The following is a 20,866-nucleotide window of genomic DNA, read 5'->3' as shown; positions in this document are numbered from 1 at the left end:
GATTACCTATTTTGGTCAGGATAAGCAATAAAAACACAGTAAATTCATCAATCCATGTAAACAGAACATACCCTGGCAGAGCTGCTGTTATTTTAGGGTGTAAATATGTTTACTTTGTTCAGCACTTTCTCTTATTATTAACTTTAAAACTAGACAAGCACAATCAATGATTTATTATTTATGGTGAATTATTTAGTAGAACAAAATTAAGGAGCTATTCTTTAACACAACTATTGGTAAATACTGGTGGAAATGACTCCATATGACTTTGTCTTGCATCCCCTGAGCATAAGGAAAGGGGATGTGATACATGAGAAGTGATTTAGATCAACAACAAAAACCCAGAAAGTTCATCAACCCATGTAAACAGAACATACCCTGGGAGAGCTGTTATCTTAGTGTACAGTAGGTATACTTAAAAAAAAGATGTATCCAGCATATGAAAGCTGTCCAGCCCAGGTGTTGTCCAGCCCAGATGTTGTCTAGCCCAGATGATGTCTAGAACAGGTGTTGTCTAGCCCAGATGTTGTCTAGCCCAGGTGTTGTCTAGCCTTGCCCAGATGTTGTCTAGCCTAGCCCAGATGTTGTCTAGCCCAGGTGTTGTCTAGCCTAGCCCAGGTGTTGTCTAGCCTAGCCCAGGTGTTGTCTAGCCCAGGTGTTGTCTAGCCTAGCCCAGGTATTGTCTAGCCCAGGTGTTGTCTAGCCCAGGTGTTGTCTAGCCCAGGTCTGTCCAGTCTCAGTTATGTAACTATTTGCAGTTATTAATCACGTTGTGTATATCCTCTGATGGCCACTGTGGCCTGTATAAATCTTAAACATACAGAGAAGCCGGTTGATTCCGATAAAAGCGTCTGTCTCATGATACTGAAGTCTTCCTGATGTCATTGGACTAAATGTTGCGTAATGTGTCAGGCAGCAGGTACATCTTCCCATGGTTATAAAACCTAATAGTTTGCTGAGGCCTCCATATACTGTTGCACCTGGAGTGGAAAATAGAACACGTACTGCCTGGTTGGCCCTGTCTGGGGGTATCGTCGGACGGGGCCACTGTAGTCCTGGAGTGGAAAATAGAACACGTACTGCCTGGTTGGCCCTGTCCGGGGGTATCGTCGGACGGGGCAACAGTGTCCCCCGACCCTCCCTGTCTCAGCCTTCAGTGTATATGCTGCAATAGTTTATGTGCCGGGGAGCTAGGGTCAGTCTGTTATATCTGGTGTAATTCTCCTATCTTATCTGGTGTCCTGTGTGAATTTAAGTAGGCTCCATCTAATTCTCTCTCCCTCTGTCCCTCTCTCCCTCCCCTCCTGGAGGACCTGAGCCCTGGGACCATGCCTCAGGACTATCTGGCCTGATGACTCCTGGCTGTCTCCAGTCCACCTGGTTGTGCTGCTGCTCCAGTTTCAACTGTTCTGACTGCAGCTATGGAACCCTGACCTGTTCCCCGGACGTGCTACCTTGTCCCGGACCTGCTGTTTTCGAATCTCTCTCTCTCTCTCTCTTTCTCTTTCTCTCTCTTTCTCTCTCTCTTTCTCTCTCTCTTTCTCTCTCTCTCTTTCTCTTTCTCTCTCTCTTTCTCTCTCTCTTTCTCTCTCTCTCTCTCTTTATTTCTCTCTTTCTCTCTCTCTCTCTCTCTCTTTATTTCTCTCTATCTATCTCTTTCTCTCTATCTATCTCTTTCTCTCTATCTATCTCTATCTCTCTATCTATATCTATCTATCTATCTTTATATATCGCACCTGCTGTTTCGACTTCTATGAAAAGCCAACCGATATTTTACCTTGATGACAGCTTTGCACACTCTTGGCATTCTCTCAACCAGCTTCATGAGGTAGTCACCTGGAATGCATTTCAATTAACAATCAGTTGTGTTGTGACAAGGAAGGGACCATATACAGAAGATAGCCCTATTTTGTAAAAGACCAAGTCTATATTGACTGACCTTCATGCCTTAACCTCTATGGGCTAGGTGGGACGCTTGCGTCCCACCTACTCAACAGCCAGTGTAATCCCGTGGCGCGATATTCAAATACCTCAAAAATGCAAAAACTTCAATTTTTCAAACATATGACTATTTTACACCATTTTATAGACAAGACTCTCGTTAATCTAACCACACTGTCCGATTTCAAAAAGGCTTTACAACGAAAGCAAAACATTAGATTATGTCAGCAGAGTACCCAGCCAGAAATAATCAGACACCTATTTTTCAAGCTAGCATATAATGTCACATAAACCCAAACCACAGCTAAATGCAGCACTAGCCTTTGATGATCTTCATCAGATGACAACCCTAGGACATTATGTTATACAATACATGCATGTTTTGTTCAATCAAGTTCATATTTATATCACAAAACAGCTTTTTACATTAGCATGTGACTAGCATTCCCACCGAACACTGCCGGTGAATTTACTAAATTACTCACGATAAACGTTCACAAAAAACATAACAATTATTTTAAGAATTATAGATACAGAACTCCTCTATGCACTCGATATGTCCGATTTTAAAATAGCTTTTCGGTGAAAGCACATTTTGTAATATTCTCAGTAGATAGCCCGGCATCACAGGGCTAGCTATTTAGACACCCAGCAAGTTTAGCACTCACCAAAGTCAGATTTACTATAAGAAAAATGTTATTACCTTTGCTGTTCTTCGTCAGAATGCACTCCCAGGACTTCTACTTCAATAACAAATGTTGGTTTGGTCCCAAATAATCCATTGTTATATCCAAATAGCGGCGTTTTGTTTGTGCATTCAAGACACTATCCGAAAGGGTAAATAAGGGTGACGAGCATGGTGCATTTCGTGACAAAAAAATTCTAAATATTCCATTACCGTACTTCGAAGCATGTCAACCGCTGTTTAAAATCATTTTTTATGCCATTTTCCTCGTAAAAAAGCAATAATATTCCGACCGGGAATCTGCGTTTAGGTAAAAAGAGGAAAGAAAATAAAGCACAGGGTCGACTCGTGCATGCGCCTAAGCCCATTGTCCTCTGATCGGCCACTTGCCAAACGCGATAATGTGTTTCAGCCAGAGGCTGCCTCGATATCATTCAGCTTTTTCCCGGGCTCTGAGAGCCTATGGGAGCCGTAGGAAGTGTCACGTTACAGCAAAGATCCTTAGTCTTCAATAAAAAGAGCCAAGATGAACAACAACTTGTCAGACAGGCCACTTCCTGTAAGGAATCTTCTCAGGTTTTTGCCTGCCATATGAGTTCTGTTATACTCACAGACACCATTCAAATAGTTTTAGAAACGTTAGGGTGTTTTCTATCCAAAGCCAATAGTTATATGCATATTCTAGTTACTGGGCAGGAGTAGTAACCAGATTAAATCGGGTACGTTTTTTATCCGGCCGTGTCAATACTGCCCCCTAGCACTAACAGGTTAAAGTAATGATGGACTGTCATTTCTCTTTGCTTATTTGAGCTGTTCTTGCCATAATATGGACTTGGTCTTTTACAAAATAGGGCTATCTTCTGTATACGGTCCCTTCCTTGTCACAACACAACTGATTGGCTCAAAAGTATTAAGAAGGAAAGAAATTCTACAAATTAACTTTTAACAAGGCACACTTGTTAATTGAAATGCATTCTAGCTTTTTCAAGCAGAAATTTGCTTCCTGCAACACAAATTCAAAAAAGTTCTGGGACATTGTAAAGTCCATGGAGAATAAGAACACCTCCTCCCAACTGCCCACTGCACTGAGGACAGGAAACTCTGTCACCACCGATAAACCCACTATAATTGAAAATTTCAATAAGCATTTTTCTAAGGCTGGCCATGCTTTCCAACTGGCTACCCCTACTGCAGTCAACAGCACTGCACCCCCCACAGCTACTCGCCCAAGCCTACCCCATTTCTCCTTCTCCCAAATCCATTCAGCTGATGTTCTGAAAGAGCTGGAAAAATCTGGACCCCTACAAATCAGCCGGGCTAGACAATCTGGACCCTTTCTTTCTAAAATGATCTGCCGAAATTATTGCAACCCCTATTACTAGCCTGTTCAACCTCTCTTTCGTGTCATCTGAGATTCCCTTAGATTGGAAAGCAGCTGCTGTCATCCCCCTCTTCAAAGGAGGGGACACTCTTGACCCAAATTGCTATAGACCTATATCCATCCTACTCTGCCTTTCTAAGGTCTTCGAAAGCCAAGTCAACAAACAGATTACCGAACATTTTGAATCCCACCGCACCTTCTCCGCTATGCAATCTGGTTTCAGAGCTGGTCATGGGTGCACCTCAGCCACGCTCAAGGTCCTAAACGATATCGTAACCGCCATCGATAAGAAACAATACTGTGCAGCCGTTTTCATTAACCTGGCCAAAGCTTTCGACTCTGTCAATCACCACATCCTCATCGGCAGACTCAATAGCCTTGGTTTCTCTAATGATTGCATCGCCTGGTTCACCAACTACTTCTCTGATAGAGTTCAGTGTGTCAAATCAGAGGGCCTGTTGTCCGGATCTCTGGCAGTCTCTATGGGGGTGCCACAGGGTTCAATTCTTGGGCCAACTCTTTTCTCTGTATACATCAATGATGTCGCTCTTGCTGCTGGTGAGTCTCTGATCCACCTCTACACAGACGACACCATTCTGTATACTTCTCGCCCTTCTTTGGACACTGTGTTAACAACCCTCCAGACGAGCTTCAATGCCATACAACTCTCCTTCCGTGGCCTCCAACTGCTCCTAAATACAAGTAAAACTAAATGCATGCTCTTCAACCGATCGCTGCCTGCACCTGCCCACCTGTCCTGCATCACTACTCTGGACGGTTCTGACTTAGAATACGTGGACAACTACAAATACCTAGGTGTCTGGTTAGACTGTAAACACTCCTTCCAGACTCACATCAAACATCTCCAATCCAAAATTAAATCAAGAATTGGCTTCCTATTTCGCAACAAAGCATCCTTCACTCATGCTGCCAAACATACCCTTGTAAAACTGACCATCCTACCGATCCTCGACTTTGGCGATGTCATTTACAAAATAGCATCCAATACAATACTCAACAAACTGGATGCAGTCTATCACAGTGCCATCCATTTTGTCACCAAAGCTCCATATACTACCCACCACTGCGACCTGTACGCTCTCGTTGGCTGGCCTTCGCTTCATAATCGTCGCCAAACCCACTGGCTCCAGGTCATCTACAAGACCCTGCTAGGTAAAGTCCCCCCTTATCTCCGGTCACTGGTCACCATAGCAGCACCCACCTGTAGCACGCGCTCCAGCAGGTATATCTCTCTGGTCACCCCCAAAGCCAATTCCTCCTTTGGCCGTCTCTCTTTCCAGTTCTCTGCTGCCAATGACTGGAACGAACTACAAAAATCTCTGAAACTGGAAACACTTATCTCCCTCACTAGCTTTAAGCACCAGCTGTCAGAGCAGCTCACAGATCACTGCACCTGTACATAGCCCATCTATAATTTAGCCCAAACAACTACCTCTTCCCCTACTGTATTTGTTTATTTTATTTTGCTCCTTAGCACCCCATTATCTCTATTTCTACTTTGCACTTTCTTCTACTACAAATCTACCATTCCAGTGTTTTACTTGCTATATTGTATTTACTTTGCCACCATGGACTTTTTTTTGCCTTTACCTCCCTTATCTCACCTCATTTGCTCACATTGTACATAGACTTATTTTTCTACTGTATTATTGACTGTATATTTGTTTTACTCCATGTGTAACTCTGTGTTGTTGTATGTTGTCGAACTGCTTTGCTTTATCTTGGCCAGGTCGCAATTGTAAATGAGAACTTGTTCTCAACTTGCCTACCTGGTTAAATAAAGGTGAAATAAGTAAATTAATTAAAAAAGTGAAGTAGGCGGCCTCGACTGGCCTTTGACCTTTCAGGGTGCAGCTCTTTTCCTTCACTTTGTTTATTGAGTTATTTTTGTTTTGACAAATTTCAGAGAGCGTGGGTGTCATATGTAGCTGCTATGAATCATCTCTAATTGAACTCCATGGGGTTGCCTTGTGGAGAAACCATTGTGTAGCCTACCTCTCAGTAGGAGTTTGGGTTACCCCTTTAGTACACGGCCATCACAGATACAAGCCTCCAAGCCAGAGGAAACAAACCCATTTGAACTAAACGATGAGCCAGTGAGAGGAATCCCAGAATCCCAAGGCTTTGTGCACAACAACAAGTTTTAGTTCATAATATATAGGTCAGTGGTTAGAGCCAGTACAATGACCTACATCCACAGGTCAAGTAGCCATCTGAAGCTAAAGAGAAGACTGTTTATTGTAAATAATGTGTTTGCCTTGTGAGTGTTATACTTTGTAACCTAGACATGGTGAGACTGATCCTTGTGTGACCCTTCACTTTATGAAATCCTGAAACGAAAAAGTTTGAATAGGCGAGTTTTGACATTGACAAAAACCTTTTCATCCTGCCCAGTATTTCCTGGCGCTTTCTGCATTTAAATAGAAAATTAGGCATTCTTAGTAAAGCAAAAAGATGGATTATATTTTTCATCATTCAAAGCCAATTTGAAACTGTTATGGCATTAATCACATTAGTGACATAAACAAAAGAACAAAAAACAATAGACTCATTTTTAGGAATATTCTATTATACATGAGTATCCATACAAGGTATGATTGCTGAGAAAGGAGGTCGACAAAGAATCCACAACGTTGCAAGTATAAGCAGAGCCCTAATGAACTCTAAGCAAAGGAGCGATGCCTGCTGTCATTAAGGTGATTTAGAATGTCCGTTCAGGCTGTAGACATAACACACATTCTCTCGGTTCTCTCGGTTCTCTGTTCTTCGGGAAGGAGGGAGGGACACACGGTCTGGATGGAGGATGTTGAGCAGACAGCCAGACACAACAGCTAATCAAACACAGAAAGCCCGAGGCATAATAACAGATCAGCCTCTCCCCTATGAACCCCCAGAAACAGCCCAGAAACGGGAGGGCAGCCCAAGCAGGAGAGGGCAGTCCAGGCAGGGGAGGGCAGCCCAAGCAGGAGAGGGCAGTCCAGGCAGGGGAGGTTAGCCCAGACAGGGGAGTTTAGCCCAGGAAGGGGAGGTTAGCCCAGGCAGGGGAGATTAGCCCAGGCAGGGGAGGTTAGCCCAGACAGGGGAGGTTAGCCCAGGCAGGGGAGGGCCGTGCAGGGGAGGGCAGCCCAGGCAGGGGAGGGGAGGGCAGCGCAGGCAGGGGAGGGCAGCGCAGGCAGGGGAGGTTAGCCCAGGCAGGGGAGGGCAGCGCAGGCAGGGGAGGGCAGCGCAGGCAGGGGAGGGCAGCCCAGGCAGGGGAGGGCAGCGCAGGCAGGGGAGGGCCGGGCAGGGGAGGACAGCGCAGGCAGGGGAGGGCAGCGCAGGCAGGGGAGGGGAGGGCAGCGCAGGCAGGGGAGGGCAGCGCAGGCAGGGGAGGTTAGCCCAGGCAGGGGAGGGCAGCCCAGGCAGGGGAGGGCAGCGCAGGCAGGGGAGGACAGCGCAGGCAGGGGAGGGCAGCCCAGGCAGGGGAGGGCAGCCCAGGCAGGGGAGGTTAGCCCAGGCAGGGGAGGTTAGCCCAGGCAGGGGAGGGCAGCGCAGGCAGGGGAGGGCAGCCCAGGCAGGGGAGGGCAGCCCAGGCAGGGGAGGGCAGCGCAGGCAGGGGAGGGCAGCCCAGGCAGGGGAGGGCCGGGGAGGGCAGCGCAGGCAGGGGAGGGTTACAGCTACAGCAGTCAGTGGGTTAACTTACTAACCCATCCGCTGGCCAAGCCTCAGGCAGCAAACAGAACACAGCTAACCAGAGTTATCCAGAATGGTCTGGGAGGACAGTAAACAACACAGACCGTTTAGCAGGGAGACCACAACAAGAGGAACTCCCTCTGGGAGTTTGTGGTACAGAGATGTTGTATGTCTATGAGACTGTGGTCTGCAACCCCGTGGCATCAGGGCTGGTCCTCTCAGTGGTTCTGATGCATGAGAATATTAGTGCACTATGACAGAGGATTAGTGGGAACACTTGATGATTCCAGTAAGCCAATTTAACTGAGACGCAATTCAGACGAGGTTCCTGTGTGAACTGGAGAATCAGCTTACATCACTGACCACATTCAACTGAGACATTGGTGAAACTACAGTGTCGTGTGGTAGGATGCCAATAGAGGCACATGGCTAGTATCATCACCATGACCAAGTGGTTTTGACAGTTGAATGACCACAGCAGTTTTTGTAATAGCCTTTCTGAGGCTATAGTTATTGTGTTGAACGTTTTCAGGGGTCACTTCAAAACCACACTGGCGTCATTATAATTGTTGGACAAAGAGGAGCTCTAACCAACCGCACAATGACGAGACTCCCTGACCAAACAAGGCCACAGGAGAGGGAGGAAAGGGGGAGGCACTGAGGGAGGTAGAGCGAGTGCAAAAGATTGCACTGTTGTGAGAATATGGGAACGGTCAATGGGGGCAGCAGAAAGAGAAATGAGAAAGTGACAGAGAAGGGAAAGGAAGACAAACATGTTTAAACAATACATCAGTAGTACATAAAATGTTTACAAGCGGTGTCAAAAAGGAAAGAGACAATGCTACTTCCTGTATTTCCTCAGCAGGCTTGGGGCTGGATCTCTTAGCTGGACCCTGTTAAAGTGATGGGGCGGATGATGATTATTGCAGTGTGAGGAACACTCCGTCATGTCTTCATCACAGGGAGGAGAGATCTGCAGAACATGGCATGCAGAATGACAGGAATCTAATCTCTAACACAACGTTTTTCTTACATTTTTCTTCCTTCTTTCTTCCTCTTCACCCAGACTGGGAGGGGAGAATATACGCTACATGACCAAAAGTATTTGGACACCTGCTCTTAGAACATCTCATTCCATAATCATGGGCATTAATATGGAGTTGGTCCCCCTTTTGCTGCTATAACAGCCTCCACTCTTCTGGGAAGACTTTCCACTAGATGGTGAAGCACGATTATTCACTACGGAGAACACGTTTCCACACTCCAAAGTCCAATGGTGGCGAGCTTTACACCACTCCAGTTGACGCTTGGCATTGCGCATGGTGATCTTAGGCTTGTGTGCAGCTGCTTGGCCATGTAAACCGCCGTTGTTACTCCTAAACGTTTCCACTTCACAATAACAGCACTCACAGTTGACCGGGGAAGCTCTAGCAGGGCAGAAATTTGACAAACTGACTTGTTGGAAAGGTGGCATCCTATGACGGTGCCACGTTGAAAGTCACTGAGCGCTTTACTAAGGCATTCTACTGCCAATGTTTGTCTGTGGAGATTGCATGGCTGTGTGTTCGATTTTCTACCCTTGTCAGCAACGGGTGTGGCTGAAGTAGGCAAATCTACTAATTTGAAGGGGTGTTCACATACTTTTGTATATACAGTGTATTTTGGGAAATTGCGATTTCTGTCTGATCATTTCATTCTCACATATCTGATACTGTGAGATAACTGGTGTGTTTGGTCCTTGTCTGTGATGTGGCAGAAAGGCAAGCCCTGTCAGTAAGCTTTATACAGCAGAGGAGCATTGGACTCTACAGAACCATTCACTGTGGATCAGACTTATTATGAAATATCTGACCCTGAAATATTATGCCTCTCTTCTGTTTTGTACAGTTGAGAACCTTATTTGGTTTTTGAAGTTGATTTCTCTGGCACACTATGCATTTAGATATTAATCTAAAGAAGTATGTACACAGGTTACATCAACAAATTTCAAGAGCACCGATTTTTACATCAAAGTTTAAGCAGTTCATCAGTGTCTTGATTATAAAGCCGCCACAGCTAAGGTGAACTGAGCTGTGCACAAGCTGCATCAAAGCCAACATTCCAGCTTCCATTTCAACTAATGTCTATCTGTTAACATCACCAAGAGAAAGGCTTTCGGAGTGTATATTCCATATCTAACTCATGTTCCACATCTAACCAAATAGGCCTACATATGGATATGCATACTATTGCATACACAGTATATTGTTCTTTTTTGTAAATCGATGTTTTTAAGGGTTGGTTTATAAAGAAATGAACAACTTGATATATGCTTTGTCAACTGAGTCTCTTTCAGCCAGCCTCTCAGTAGCCTAGATGGAAAATAAACCGTTTCTAATGGTATTATTTTCATTTTGTTTGAGGCGATTTTCTTGATTCAATCAGATCAAGTGTAACCCACAGCTGAGGTTTTGGCTGTGTCAGAGGTGTAAACTGCGTTGGAGCGGCATTTCAATCGTTGAGTTCAGAACGAAAAAGTGTAGCTGTATAGAAATTATTATAATTCAACTAAATACAAATCTAGGACTTGATTCCTGTCAGAGGTGTTCATAATAGTCTAAGGAGTGGCTGGTAGTCTCGTGGTTAGAGCGTTGGGCTAGTAACAGAAAGGTTGCTGGATCGAATCCCCGAGCTGACAAGGTAAAAATCTGTCGTTCCCCCCTGAACAAGGCAATTAACCCACTGTTCCCGGTAGGCCGTCATTTTAAATAAGAGTTTGTTCTTGACTGACTTGCCTAGTTACATTTTAAATGGAATGCATCAAGCATTCCGCAATTGTTCACGGTATTATATGGAACGGGATTCCTGTAAGAGGTTTTAAACGATTGAAAACAATTTTATATGTTAAACTATATTTTAGCAACCGAATCTTTTACATTACCGAATATTTTACATTTCGAATTGATTTACCATACAACGTGTACATGATTTGTTTGTGTAATTCCAGTTCCAATGCGCTAATGTTTTGTCACACAAAACATACATTTTCAAAGATGGACTTCAAACTATTACGTTAAGAGGCGGTGGGCATGCGGTTTGGTGATGTGGGGGTGTTGTGTCCAGTTTTGCACAACATGACTGGCTGCATGCCATTGGATACACAAGTGGGTATGGCTACAACAGCACAAGGCGTGGTGGCCGAAATTTGATTCGCGTTTAAATGCCCAGCAGCTCAGAAACCAAGAAGAGTCCTTTCCCTTTAGAGTCAGGTAGCTCCTTATTTGGCATAAGGAGATTCACACAACTCTGCCCCTCGAACTGGAACTAGGGCCAAAGCGCGCACAGAGGGTTTGTGCAATGCACACTCCCGTCCATGGGCTCCTCTTCAACGGAGTCAACCAGTCTATGGTTTTCAGTCCTACGGATGATCCGATCATGGGGATCCTTGGCAATGGCACCGTCCTCCCGAACGGGAGCGATCCTTTTGGAAGAAACGAAGAGGTCGCCAAAATAGAGATAACGGTCCTCAGTATCACCTTTGTGGTGGCCGTGATTGGGAACGTCAGTGTCTTGCTGGCCATGTTCAACACCAAGAAAAAGAAGTCGAGAATGCACCTCTTCATCCGGCACCTCAGCATAGCTGACCTGGTGGTCGCTTTCTTCCAGGTCCTGCCGCAGCTCTGCTGGAAGATCACCTTTCGCTTCTACGGACCAGATGTCCTGTGCAGGATAGTGAAGCACCTCCAGGTGATGGGCATGTTCGCCTCCACCTACATGATGGTGATGATGACCCTGGACCGTTACATCGCCATCTGCCACCCTCTGAAGACCCTTCAGCAGCCCACCCAGCGGTCCTATATTATGATCATCAGCACCTGGATGTGTAGTCTGGTCCTCAGCATGCCGCAGTACTTTATCTTCTCTCTGAGTGAGATCAAGAACGGCTCGGTTGTCTACGACTGTTGGGGCCACTTCATAGAACCATGGGGCGTAAAGGCGTACATCACTTGGATAACCGTCAGTATATTCGTAATCCCAGTGTTCATTCTGATGATATGCTACGGGTTCATCTGCCACAGCATATGGAAAAACATAAGGTATAAAACCAGAAACACACACGCGGGAGTTGCGTCTAAAAACGGTCTGATGGGAATTAACTCTGTTAGCAACGTTACTACTATATCCAGAGCGAAATTGAGAACTGTCAAAATGACTTTTGTGATTGTCCTGGCTTACATAATATGCTGGTCACCTTTTTTCATCGTGCAGATGTGGTCGGTGTGGGATGAGAATTTCGCATGGGACGGTAAGTGACTTCTCTGTATTGGGAAAGGTAGATTGGATTGCGCACACAAAATCAAAAGGTGAACCTTGATATAGAATTAATAACATGAGCTATCTTCACTCAATGATGTTTCTCTCCCTCTACTAATAACTAATGTTAAAACCACAGTCCATATAGGGGATTACGCAAAGTGTTTGGTGATGTATCCATTCTGTGCCCCCAAAAATATTGTTTTTACTAAGTAACTGGGATGAATATCCACATACGTGGAATATGTATACAATTGACGCAGAATAGAAATGTATCCATATGTATCATGGTAAAAAAGAATCTCATACTCAATTCGTGCAAATATTTACAAAAAGTATTTCGTGCGTTTTTGTGAGTTTTTGTGTGGCTTAATTCGCGTGAAAATACATACATTGTTGTGCAACGTAGGAAAATAGATTTTATGGGGGCAAACTTCGAAACAATCTTTTGAAAGTTATTAGCGCAATGCATGATGGGCAATGGTATTCTACACTGCCTTTTTTTGTGTCTCACATTTATATATATATATATAGAGAGAGAAAAAATGTGTTAACAACCCAATATTTGTAATCAACCAGGTTGTCACCAAAATAATTATAATATATTAGTAGCCTTACGTTGTTTTTTTAAATGAATGCAAATACTCTTTTCTATGCTTGTTTTTGCTTAATACTTTGGGAAACTTCTGCACTTGTAGTCACAAACGCCTTTTTCGTGTAGACAACAGTAGGCCTACACGATTTCGTGGAGTCTACATTACGACATTTTCTTCATAATGCATTTAATACAGGGCTCCACTTTTTCGTGTACATTAAACCATTTCTTACATAATGCATTTTCAACAAGGCTATGTCCAATTTTACTGGAGAAAATAAACATGTTTTTTTGTGGGATAGATGAAGGTATTTGATTGGGGAATGGGGATACATTTGTATGATGGGAAACTATAATACACACCATAATACACACACACACACAAACACTTACATACACACTCACTTTGTTTATACTCATGTTATAGCCAACTCTTACATTTTTTATGAATTATTTTTTATAAAATATTTGTATCTACTTGTCATGTATTCATTCTTTAACTGGTTAAATGTTTATAGTTTGCATGTTTCAGTAATGATTAACATGGTTAAATTGTCATAAATCTCTGCTTGATTTAGCTTTTGGTATATTTTACATTTTTATACATATTCTTTATTTCCAATTAAGAAAGCAATAATTAATCAACACACTACTGTAAATAAATGGACACTACCTGTTATAAAAACGGAAATTGCTCTGTAAATAAATGGTGAGAAATGCTCAGTCTGAAGCCATTCAGCTATGGGTTTCACAGCCCTTTAATAATGACACATTATATCAGCTTAAAAAAAGGTTTATTTACAACCTATGGAGTATAACATGTTAGGAATAGTGGTATAGGAGAATCTGACATGAATGAAATACCCTAAGCTATGTTCAATGTCAGAAGCAATTTCCAGTGAGAAATGCTCAGTCTGAAGCCATTCAGCTATGGGTTTCACAGCCCTATAACAATGATACAAGTTATATCACCTTAAAAAAAGGTTTATTTACAACTTCTGGGGCATAACATGTTGGGCAAAGTGGTTTAGGAGAGTCTGACATATAAACCCTAACTTGACTTCAGTCTTCGCCAATGAGAACAGAAGAGAGGCCTAGCTTCGTTCTTCATGACTGGGAAAGGCTTTGATTCTAGTCCGTAGAAAATCCCACATCCATCTCATTAGATCAGAACAGGATAGATCAACAGAGATTCATATTACTGGTTTGCATCCCCCAAAAAAAGTCTAGTTGTGTTTTGCTGCATAACACACATTATTTGTCTACCCATATGATGTGGATCATTGTCAGGTTATTAGATATATATTTAAGCTTCAGTAACAAAAGAACACCATGGTTGTAATAACATTAATCAGGTAGTTTTGTAATTTAAAACATTTTCTATTTTTAATTTAACCTTTATTTAACTAGGCAGGACAGTTAATAACACATTCTTATTTACAATGACTGCCTACCAAAAGGCAAAAGGCCTCTTGCGGGTACGAGGGCTGGAATTAAAAATAAAATAAATAAAATTAAAATATAGGACAAAACACACATCAAGACAAGAGAGACAACACAACACTACATGAAGAGAGACCTAAGACAACAACATAGCAAGGCAGCAACACATGGCACAGCATGGTAGCAACACAACATGACAGCAGCACAGGGTACAAACATTATTGGACACAGACAACAGCACAAAGGGCAAGAAGGTAGAGACAACAATACATCACGCAAAGCAGCCACAGCTGTCAGTAAGAGTGTCCATGGTTGAGTCTTTGAATGAAGAGATCGAGATAAAACTGTCCAGTTTGAGTGTTTGTTGCAGCTTGTTCCAGTCGCTAGCTGCACTGAACTGAAAAGACGACCAACCCTGGGATGTCTTTGTTTTGGGGACCTTTAACAGAATGTGACTGGCAGAACAGGTGTTGTATGTGGAGGATGAGGGCTGCAGTAGATATCTCAGATAGGGGGGAGTGAGGCCTAAGAGGGTTTTATAAATAAGCATCAACCAGTGGGTCTTGCGACTGGTATACAGAGATGACCAGTTTACAGAAGGGTATAGAGTGCAGTGATGTGTCCTATAAGGAGCATTGGTGGCAAATCTGATGGCCGAATGGTAAAGAACATCTAGCCGCTCGAGAGCACTCTTACCTGCTGATCTATAAATTACGTCTCCTTAATCTAGCATTGGTAGGATGGTCATCTGAATCAGGGTTAGTTTGGCAGCTGGGGTGAAAGAGGAGCGATTATGATAGAGGAAACCACGTCTAGATTTAACTTCAGCCTGCAACTTTGATATGTTCTGAGAGAAGGACAGTGTACTGTCTAGCCATACACCCAAGTACTTGTATGAGGTGACTACCTCAAGCTCTAAAACCTCAGAGGTAGTAATCACACCTGTGGAGAGAGGGGCATTCTTCTTACCAAACCACATGACCTTTGTTTTGGAGGTGTTCAGAACAAGGTTAAAGGCAGAGAAAGCTTTTTGGACACTAAGAAAACGTTGTTGTAGAGCGTTTAACACAAAATCCGGGGAGTGGCCAGTTAAGTATAAGACTGTATCATCTGCATATGTCACGGTCGTGAGGAGAGACGAACCAAGGCGCAGCGTGATTGGAGTTCCACATCTTTATTTTAGCGAAACTTAAACAAACCAAGAAACAAACAACGACCGTGAAGTACCGTAGTGCTACATGCACTCACTCAAAACAATATCCCACAACCCAGTTGGGAACAATGGAGAACTTAAATATGATCCCCAATCAGAGAGAACGATAATCAGCTGCCTCTAATTGGGAACCATACCAAGTACACCGACATAGAAATAGGAAAACTAGAACACCCCCCTAGTCACGCCCTGACTTACAACACCATAGAGAACCAAGGGCCCTCTATGGTCAGGGCATGACAGCATATAAATGGATGAGAGAGCTTCCTCCTGCCTGAGCTATGTTGTTGATGTAAATTGAGAAGAGCGTGGGGCCTAGGATCGAGCTTTGGGGTACACCCTTGGTGACAGGCAGTGGCTGAGACAGCAGATGTTCTGACTTTATATACTGCACTCTTTGAGAGACGTAGTTAGCAAAACTGGCCAAAGACCTGTCAGAGACACCAATACTGGTTAGCAGGCTCACAAGAATTGAATGGTTTACAGTATCAAAAGCTTTGGCCAAGTCAATAAAAATAGCAGCACAACATTGCTTAGAATCAAGGGCAATGGTGACATCATTGAGGACCTTTAAGTTTGCAGTGACACATCCATAACCTGAGCAGAAACCAGCTTGCATTCCAGAGAGAATACTATAGACATCAAGATTATTGACAAGTTTTGATGAACAGGGCAAAATAGAAATAAGCCTATAACAGTTAGGATCAGCTTGATCTCCCCCTTTAAATAAAGGATGAACTATGGATGCCTTCCAAGCAATGGGAACCTCCCCAGAGAGGAGAGACAGGTTAAAAAGGTCAGAGACCAGCTTGGCGATGAAAGAGGCTGCAACCTTAAAGAAGAAACGATCTAAACCATCTGACCCAGATGTTTTTTTGGGGTCAAGTTTAAGGACCTCCTTTAGCACCTCCACTTAGTGACCGCCTGCAGGGAGAAACTTTGTAGCGGGCAGGGGGAAAAAGGGAGGAGCATCGGGGCTAGTCGCATTAGAAGGGGTGGGAGATGAGGAAATGTTGGATGGGCAAGGAGACATGGCTGAGTCAAATAGGAATCCTGACTTAATGAAGTGCTTATTAAAAACCTCAGCCATGTGCTTCTTGTCAGTAACAACCACATCATCAACATTAAGGGACATGGGCAGCTGTGAGCAGGAGGGTTTATTCTCCAGGTCTTTAATCGTTTTCCAGAACTTCTTGGTGTTAGACCCACAGAGAGAGAACTGCTCCTTAAAGTAACTAACTTTGGCCTTCCAGATAGCCTGGGTGTACTTACTTCTAATTTGCCTGAATGAGAGCCAGTCAGCCTGAGTATGTGTGCCGAGCCTTTCGCCAAATGTAATTCTTGAGGTGGAGTAACTCTGCAAGATCACGGTCGAACCAGGGGCTGAACCTGTTTCTAATTCTCATTTTCTTTATGGGGTCGTGTTTGATAACAATATCACTGAAAATATCAAAAAAGAAGGTCCAAGCGTCTTTGACAGATGGAATGAAGTTGATTCTGTACCAATTTACAGAGGCCAGGTCATGAAGTAAGATTTTTAGCAAGCATCTATGACAAGTCAGAACTAATGACTCAGTTTCACTGAGCAGCCATTACGAACACAGGCTGTAAAACAGTGATCACTAAGGTCATTACAGAAAACACCAGACTGATACCTATCAGGATTATTTGTGAGGATAACATCGAGGATGTTTGGAGTCATACCTTGTGGGATTGGTAATAATCTGAGAAATGTTTAGGGACTCCCATTGCTTTAGGACTTGGTCAGGTGGTTTAAGCATGTCCTAGTTTAGGTTACCTAGCAGGACAAATTCAGACTTAGTGTAAGGGGCCAGGAGAGAGCTTAGGGCAGGTAGGGTACAGACCGGTGCTGATATGCCTACAGTGTGTTTGTTTTGGGTCAACCCTGGTAAATTAACTTATTTAGAATAGACAGTCACAGAGAATTTTCTTCTGAATAACTGATCAGGGCATAGCACTTTCCATTCAGCTTCAGGCAAATTCAACTTCAACGCTTGATCACACCTTTAGTGACTACTTCCATCCGCCATGCCCATTGTTGCTTATCCATTGTTCTCTAGATATATCAATGTAATTACACCCAACACAATGTTGAAAAACAGAATGCTTCCCACCACTAGATCACTAACTAGACATGATCTGGACATGATCCCAACACATCCACCAATACAGCGGACGAAAGTGAAAGCTGCAACAGGGAGTCTAACCTGGCTCAAATGTGGCAAAGTGAACTCTAACGGCCATTGCCATGAAAGCCTAGTATTCCTCTGGGCAGAGGCAGTAGGCCTATAATGCTGGGATATGCCCTGTTAAAATAGCCTAAGTATATAACATGATTGACACGACCGTAATAATCATCATGAAACGCCCTTGGAAGTGTCATAAGTGTAAGCCAACATAATTCATTATTTTACATGAACCTGTTTAACTGCATTGATATGGTTTAATTGATCATAGTCCAGACTTATTATAGTGGCAAATACCATGCAGTTGCACCAGGGGACTTTAAAACAAACAGATTTTTTTCCAGGTCTTCTGTTTCCCCACATTTATTGGTGAACTAATTTCCCATCTTGAAAATGTATCCCCATTCCCCAATCAAATACCTTCATCAATACAAAAAAAATAAGACAAATAAAGCTTTTTACTCTAATCTGTCAACCATAAAATCTGACATAGCACTAGTATCCCAAAATATTTAGCGAAAACAAACATAGAAAACAGCATTGGCATTAATAATAAAAATAAGTCTACTATACTATTATAAGTATTTCGGTGACAACCTGGTTGATTAAAAATATTGGGTTGTTAACACGTTTTTTAAATATATATAAATAAATGTGGGACACAAAAAGGCAATGTAGAACACCATTGACCAAAATGCATTGTTCCGAAGTTTGCCCTCCGAAAATGTATTTTTATATATATGAAGTCGCAAACAAATTTGTGTGTTTTCACACGAATTAAGCCACACAAAAATGAACGAAATCTGATTAAATACTTTTTGTACATATTTGCACAAACTGAGTGTGAGATCGTGTTGATATAATTGTGCATAATCCTTTAGAGCACCAGGCACACCGCACAATTCCGTTACAACATTTAAACACAGAATACATATAATCGAAATAACAATAAAATCGTTTAAGTGGAAATGTAGCTAAATATGCATAACATGTATGGTGTCCTGACATCATAGACAAAGTCGTTTTAATCCTGTACCATAACGTGCACTATATGGAGATGTCAGGTGTTTAAATATAGATCAGCATGTAAGAGATTGTATTAAGTAATTGTGATTTCACGGCACCGTTGATTTATACCCCAGCGGTTGGACAAATTAGTTATCTTTGGTAATTTCCTTTTTTCCGTTTCCTTCCAGAATCTGAGAACACCGCTGTCACACTGTCCGCGCTCCTCGCGAGTCTAAACAGCTGCTGTAACCCGTGGATATACATGATCTTCAGCGGGCATCTCCTTCACGACTTTACTCTCTGTTTCCCGTGCTGTAATAAATTACGATACAAGTTCAAGAAAGAGGACTCGGACAGCAGTCTCCGGAGAAATACGGTATTGACTAAAATGACCAACCGAAGCCCAATGTGCAGTTCCGGCACTTGGAAAGACAGCGACAACTCCCCTTAGTTCTCCATTCAATCTAGTCAAGCAGAGACCTAACACAACGAGTTAAACGCACAAACACAAGCTAGTGGTTATTTATTGATTGACTCTTATTGACTTGACAATTATAAGACTTTCAAGGTACCACTTTAAAACGGGTGGCATACTGACACTGATTGATTGATGTGTCCCTAAAATAGATGAGCATTACACAGTTGTTTTGGGATATATTGTCTGGATTGTCTGTCAGAAAAACATCTCAAGAATGAAGTCTTGAGAAGTCAGTGATAAACCAAAATCACAAAGTGAAAAGCTATTTCCTCTGGTAAAACATGTTATAAATTGAAGATGATATTTTATGTGCCATATGTCTACAGGCCAGTGTTTCAACAGGTTCCAAACCTGATTCTCTGGAGTCTAATACAGTTTATAATGGGTGAAATACATCAGATCTGAATTTGAAAATGTAAAATCGAAAAGGAACAGATCATCTGAACTATCTAAATACCAACAGCTATATCAGTTGAGTAAAAAAATGGAATTTTAATAATTTCTAAAACATTCCACACTCCCAGTGTCCTCTTTCCAATGCACTAATGATTTTCCGGTCTAGGAATATCTCCAGCAAAACCTAGACTAATTCAGATGACGACAGATCTCAGTGACTAAGGACCCTGGATTAGATCACAGGTTGCCGTCTGTGTTGGCCATATTTCCCCAGTGAGCCACTCTCTGTGTGAATTAAAAAACGAATTGGGCCTGGATGGTTTACAAAGCAACAGAGGTGTCTGCCTGCCTGTTGGATTTCTACACAGACACACCAGGCCAGGGGCGCAACTTTGTTTTTAGAAGTGTGGGGGGGGGGGGGGGATAAACACTCAAAACAGCCTACCCGACCACTCGGAGGTCCTAAAGCACACAAGCCTCGTTTTGTATCACATTCCAAGTATAAAACTGGGGGGGGGGGCATGTCTCCCTGTCCCCAGTGAAAGTTGCGCCCCTGCCCCAGGCAATGTTCCCTCTATACTGTGGAGAAATATCAGACCACGAGATTGAACTTAACCTAACTTTCTAGAGCAGTGGTCACCAACGGATCAATCACAATCGACTGCCATTTTTAACCATTTCATGTGTCTGAAGGTACAAACTCTGCCTTCCCAGTGGGCACAGAGAGCAAATCAAGCGCACTATAAACCTACTACTGGCCAATCGGATGTTTATCATGTCTGCAGTAACGTAGCTACAGTAACGTAGCTACAGCAAAATTGATACTGTGAGATTTTGAAACATTTAAAACCATGACTAGAGAGAGACTGTCAACGAATACAGCAAAGAACTGCTGTTTTTATGATTGAGTTCATGTTTAAGTTCTTACTCAGCACTGTAAACACTTTGTATTCAACAGTTTTATAAGACCTAAAATGCGCTTTCTTCCTATTTCCACTCAGCGTTACAACAAGCACTGAAGCAGTAATGAATGAGGAGGAAAGTGTATCGATAGGCTTGCATTGTTGTTATTATTAGTGGCTTGGGTCTTTTTTAATATTGAAGAATAGTTCCCTTTCTTTGTTCATAGGAGTAACAACATTAATTTGTGCATGAGGCAGAAATAAAGTTTCAGCAACTCTGTGTCAGTAAAGGAAAGGGAGAATGGAGGGATGTTGAGAGGCGGACCCTCAGCCTGCTGCTCTCTCCCTCCGCTGAGACTGACCATCAGATGCAGGCACCATCAGCCTAGTAAAATAAAAATAAAAGGCAAATTATTTAATATAAAATGCATTCGGAAAGTATTCAGACCTCTTGACTTTTTCCACATTTTGTTACGTTACTGCCTTATTCTAAAATGGATTAAATTAAGTATTTTCCTCATCAATCTACACACAATACCCCATAATGACAAAGCAAAAACAGGTTTAAAGAATAAAAAACAGAAATACCTTATTTACATAAGTATTCAGACCCTTTGCTATGAGACTCGAA

General features: G+C 42.8%; 1 protein-coding gene across 1 annotated transcript; it reads left to right on the top strand.

Annotated features, from left to right (window-relative positions):
- Window positions 1-10,787: 10,787 nt before the first annotated feature.
- Window positions 10,788-19,736, top strand: LOC106584503 (arg8-vasotocin receptor). Its single transcript, XM_014169886.2, has 2 exons — window positions 10,788-11,985; window positions 18,648-19,736. Exons 1-2 carry the CDS (start codon window positions 11,037-11,039, stop codon window positions 18,908-18,910), a joined length of 1,212 nt encoding a protein of 403 aa, XP_014025361.2. The 5' UTR covers window positions 10,788-11,036; the 3' UTR covers window positions 18,911-19,736.
- Window positions 19,737-20,866: the final 1,130 nt, after the last annotated feature.

This window comes from Salmo salar, chromosome ssa23 (assembly GCF_905237065.1).
Source record: "Salmo salar chromosome ssa23, Ssal_v3.1, whole genome shotgun sequence".
NCBI lineage: Eukaryota > Metazoa > Chordata > Actinopteri > Salmoniformes > Salmonidae > Salmo > Salmo salar.
This window is presented reverse-complemented; position numbering and strand designations above follow the sequence as displayed.

Excerpts from the sequence above, each read along its gene's own strand:
- LOC106584503 (XM_014169886.2), top strand. The coding sequence starts at position 11,037 with ATGCACACTCCCGTCCATGGGCTCCTCTTCAACGGAGTCAACCAGTCT. Across the intron at positions 11,986-18,647 it reads TGAGAATTTCGCATGGGACG|AATCTGAGAACACCGCTGTC; the intron begins GTAAGTGACTTC and ends GTTTCCTTCCAG.